The sequence below is a fragment of the Teleopsis dalmanni genome, unplaced genomic scaffold (assembly GCF_002237135.1).
Source record: "Teleopsis dalmanni isolate 2A unplaced genomic scaffold, ASM223713v2 unscaffolded_contig_2751, whole genome shotgun sequence".
Classification (NCBI taxonomy): Eukaryota; Metazoa; Arthropoda; class Insecta; order Diptera; family Diopsidae; genus Teleopsis; species Teleopsis dalmanni.
This window is the reverse complement of record NW_024034133.1, coordinates 179-5,432: the sequence shown is the minus strand read 5'-3', so window position 1 is coordinate 5,432 and position 5,254 is coordinate 179. Positions and strand designations below refer to the sequence as shown.

Here is a 5,254-nt window from a genome sequence, read left to right as displayed (position 1 = left end):
TTATATTCCTAAACTACTGTACAATACCATCATTTAGAGAAAAATAATTATTTACACATATACATTGAATTTATAAAAATGATATTTTCTGTTTTTATAGTATTAATAATAAATTTCTTAATATTAATAAATATACTACTTCTGTTATAGTATATAAATAGATTTACTTTAAACTTGACATATAACCAAATCACACCAAATATAAGCATCATCCTCCCACATAAATTCAGAAAAAGCTAAGTTAATTTTCTGTGTTTTATAGAAAACTTGATAAAAATACACATTTATATCCATGCTTATTATGATTTTTATTGAAAACTCAGTTTCTATTAAAACTATATTTAAAGGTAAAAAAAAGATTTTTTTTAAATATTTTTTATAGAAATTTTCTATCTCTACTTGTTTACTTATCTATAAATTTCTAATAAAAGTTTTTTTTTTTACATATTTTTGCAGTTGCTCATGAAAACCAAACGCTTTCCAGCAAAGTCGGGATTCACGTGACATGCACATTTGGCTATTCAAAAACAAACAAATCATGCAAAAGTCTTAACTAAAAACTGTGTTTTTGGCAAGAAACGAGAAAAACGTGCGCTGGCGCACATTCCATTACCACAAATCACCCAATATGCGCCTCAAGTCATTTAACCTAAAAACAGTCAAATAAAGTGAAAATTCCAAATAAATAGAAATAAATAAGTGAGAAAAATAGAAATTAATAAAAACGCATATAAGTGAAATTAGCCAAAATATTTAATAATATAGCAAATAAAGTAAATAAAGTAAATAAAGAAAATTCAAATAATTCAATTAAAATTTATGTAAAATCAGTCTTGAAGTCACCAAACATGTATCGGTCGAATTTCTACGAATCCACCTGCCTGCGATGCAATGAAACAGTATACCAAGTTGATAGAGTGGGTCCACTTAAAGATTTCACATTCTTCCATTCGGGTTGCTTCAAATGCATACACTGTGGAACAAAATTAACCTTAAAAACATATTTCAACAATCAACATAAGCAGGATGACAAAGAGGTAAGGCATCTAACATATCTATGGAATAAAGTTAGTATATTTAATCCTATGTGTATATGATAATTAAGTATAAGTAGGTTTCCATTTTATATTGCATACATCGATAAATGATAATGGTAAAAATTTAAATTTTATGTGGTTTAAAAAAAATTATAATTCTTATTTAGGCCTTGTGCGAGTTCGAGTAAATTTAGGTCAAGTAAATTGAAATTTCCTAGGGATTTTTTGCACTGCACTTATGTAAATATTTATTTATTTATTGCACTTATTTATTATTTTTGGTTAAAAGTTTTCAAATTTATTTATCTATTTATTAAACACCTTATAAAATTTTCACAATGGTAACACCTAATTTATCTAATTTTTATCTAATTTACCTTATTCGAAATTCTGGTAAATACCAACATTCGCTGCCATACCGACATAATTTACTATTTCCCTAAATTTAGCATCAATTTACTCGAACTCGCATACGGCCTTAATATTAAATTGATTTTTAATAGCGGTTTTAATGAAAGAAACTTAATTCTTAATATAAACTATTGTATTTCGAATAGCATTAAATTACAGCATTACCATTTTATTAATTAATTGAATTTTTGACTGACCATACAACTGTATCGAGTATTGCCAAATATCCATCAACAGTGGACATGAAATTATTTCATGTATTTGATTATTCGTAAAAAATTTTTTGAAACTGCAGGTACCAAGGATTGAACTCATGCCCTGCCAAATTTAAATCTTAGAGTCAGCGTTCATTAGCCAATTGACCCAAAATCGTACTTGACTTGTATGTTTTTATTAATTTACACTTAACCAATTGACTTGCTATGTTATATTATAACAGAATCATAAAACAGCTGTAGAATAATTGCATTAATTAATTATAGTTTTATTTTTAATTGTTAAATTTCAATACTATTCTTTTGTAGAGGTATTATATATTGCATGATTTTATTACTCTCTCTTGTGTATAGAATCTAATCTAGGAACCTAATAAGGAGAAAGTCATGCTACCTTTACCCCACGATTCGCTCAGACGAGATCGAAAAGGTTAATGAATATTTTTATTCATATTTTATTCCATAATAATTTTATATTAAATTTATTTCTTATTTATTGAACTCTTGATTGAACTCTTATTTAATAAAATTTATTTAGTTAAAATTTTATATATTTCATATTTTTATGAAATAACTACTTACTTACTTGACCATAACAACCTGTTGTTAAGTTTTGGTCCGAGGCTTTCTCTTGTCTCGTGTGTTAAACCTGACTAGTACCTCCTCAATTTGACCACTAAGTCCGATGCAGATCATTTCTCTACTTAATCCAACTGCTACCATAAATACTTTTTTCGCTGGAATAAATATAGTCATCCATTCTTCGAAATGACCGAGCCTGCGAAATCGCCGCGTGTTACATTGTAATGTTACTGTTATGATAAAATTTTTACATATCTTACATTCTATAATGCGATATATACCTGCCACTGCACTGCAATCCATTTGGAAGTCTTCCATAAAAATTGTAGCGGAACCGTTTAACAAAGATCCAATTGCTCACTTTTTCTTTGAGGGTAGAATCGTAGTAATATTTCTGTTGAATGTCACTCTCCGGATGATTTTATCATTTTTATCGGTAAAACTACAGACCTTTATATATCACCAAGTTTATTAATTGTGTATCCTTTATTCAAAGCTTTTCACCAAACTACTGATCGATACAATGGAATTAGGCGTACAACCTCTACGTACATCCATAGTGTTTACTTTGACTGAAGATCCATTTTTTATTTGTTGTTTGGATCTGTTTACAATACAGATCCTTGCGTTAACTTTGTAAAAGCATTTTATTTTCTAGATACAGTTAATGAGTTTCAATAAGTCTTCTTAGTATCCATATAATCACTTATTATGCCAATGAAGCAACAGTCCACTAGACATTGATTCAATGACATAGAACATGGTTCAAAAATTGATAAAATTAAATATTATTTGACTTCTTTTATTTAAAGTGATAAATTATCTTTTACTTTCAATTTTAAAAAAAGATTTTAAAAAACCTAAACATAAGTCTGAAGACATATTATATAAACAAATTATTCATTATCTCTTAAAAATGGATGCAATCCAATTACCTTTGCAAATATTTTCCTCTTAATTTTGTTTTCAAGTCTAAAACATCGCTTCGGTGTGCCACATTCAATATGGTTATCATGACAGTTTGTTAGGAATATTATGTTTTCCTGTTCCGCCTTTTATAGTTTATACAAAATATTTTTAAATTAATACTGAAATTATATATGTGGATTATAAAAATACGTAACTCGCAATCGAGTCATTACTAATAATAATAAAATTTTTGAATGGCTGGCAACAAAGTTACGCAAATCCCAAAATGGCGCTAGTCAAAATGGTCTAAACAGCTCCGCCATATTTGGCGGGCATCGACTATTTTGCAATAAAATCACCTACATATTATGCACATTTGATGTAAAAATTAATTAATTAATGAAAATACGAATAGAATATTTAAAATATCTGTACGTACAATATTGCTTAAATTACCTAATAATATGTTTTTTCAATAATTCTTATTAGTGACAATATACTTATACACTTAAATATCTCATATATAAAAAAAGCAGAAAAACAAAAAATTAGTCGTCCCACTATAATAATCATCAAAGTACTGCATAATTCTATAAAATTGATCTTATTGATCCACAACAACCACATGTCAATACTATTACATTTAGTTATTCGCTCAAAGGATCTCTTTTCAATATAATATATATTATTTCGCCTTATTTTTCTAGTCTCCTTGACTACGCTCATATATTATACGTATATATAAATATTATTGATTAATGAATACTCAAAAATTACAAACATTATGTAAAATAATAAATGGATACTAGCACCCTACCAATATTCTTCTTTCTTAGCATTACGGTGCTCGGTGGACCAGTGCTTCCTTAACCGATTCTTGCTATCTGACTCGATCTGATGTCAAGTTTTTTCAATCGCTTATTAAAACTTCTTCAGAATCTTCTAGCCAGCTCTTTCTAGGTCGGTCTCTTCTTCGGCATCCAACTGTACCAATATTACACCAGTCCAATCTTTCTTCAGCTGAACTGTGATTTATGGTCACAGTACAGTATAGTAAACATTTTCAATAAGATTACCGAAATATAAGTAATTAGTTAATTGTGTCCTCAATCTTCAATACTTAAAAATTTTGTTATATACTATATATATAATTGTTAGTTATTTGTTATTATTGTTTTTTTACTAGTATTATTTATTGTTATTTATTTTATTTTAAAAAAATGTGTTGATAAAATGTAAATAACTATCAAATGATTTATTTATTTTATTTTCAAACAGGTCTATTGCAGTTCACATGTACCAAAGAGCGGACCAGGTCACCTAGATCAAACATCTGTGGGCATAAGACAAGCCTTGAATGCGCCGCGCACCAACAAATATGTTAACGAACAAATCCGCGGTACACGCAGCGAAGTCGACGGTAAGCAAAATCTAATTCACGCAAAACGTGTGAATTTTAATTAAGTCGCCATATTTGCTGTTAATTTAATTTAAATTTGAATGCCTTATATTTGCATACGAGTACATTTGCTAAAATATAATTCAATTGATATGGTGTGTATTTTATTGCAAGCAAATGTAAATCTTACAGGTCCTTTGGGCTCACGTCAGTCTACGCCAAATGGTTATGGCAGCCGAGAAGTCAGTTCGCCTTCGCAGAATGATTCAGACTACAAATATGGTCGTTTCGATGCCAGCGCCCTGCACATTGCACATGCACTCAAGCAAACTGAGATACAAAAAGCGTATAACAAAATGCGTGAAAAACCAATCGATTTCTATTTGGTAAGCACAGACAATATGTAGATATTAAATCAATTTTATTACATAAACAAAAAACGGCATACATATCTAAATCAATGTAAATATATAAAAGGCCATTTTTCTTCTTCCATTCAAAAAAAATTAAAACCTTTTTTTTTAAATTTTTGCTCTTCAATTAATGATATTCCAGTTTAAGCTGCTACTAAAATGGTTCCATGAACACGATAAGTGTTATAAAAATCTCATAAGGCTACAAATCCTTTTTGTAGACTTCAAATAGACTCTTGATAGTCTTATAAGATCTAAAATCTTTATTGCTTTGGCATGGGTAGGTGC

At 28.7% G+C, this 5,254-nt stretch overlaps 1 protein-coding gene across 1 annotated transcript; it reads left to right on the top strand.

The window, feature by feature from the left end:
• The first annotated feature begins 394 nt into the window (after nucleotides 1-394).
• On the top strand, nucleotides 395-4,960 carry LOC119664849 (hillarin-like). Its single transcript, XM_038074221.1, has 3 exons — nucleotides 395-1,037; nucleotides 4,433-4,574; nucleotides 4,746-4,960. Exons 1-3 carry the CDS (start codon nucleotides 849-851, stop codon nucleotides 4,958-4,960), a joined length of 546 nt encoding a protein of 181 aa, XP_037930149.1. The 5' UTR covers nucleotides 395-848.
• The last annotated feature ends 294 nt before the right edge of the window (nucleotides 4,961-5,254 follow it).

Bases quoted from the DNA above. Each gene is read 5' to 3' on its own strand.
- LOC119664849 (XM_038074221.1), top strand. From the start codon at position 849: ATGTATCGGTCGAATTTCTACGAATCCACCTGCCTGCGATGCAATGAA. The intron at 1,038-4,432 runs GTAAGGCATCTA...ATTTTCAAACAG, and splicing joins ATAAGCAGGATGACAAAGAG to GTCTATTGCAGTTCACATGT. The intron at 4,575-4,745 runs GTAAGCAAAATC...TAAATCTTACAG, and splicing joins TACACGCAGCGAAGTCGACG to GTCCTTTGGGCTCACGTCAG.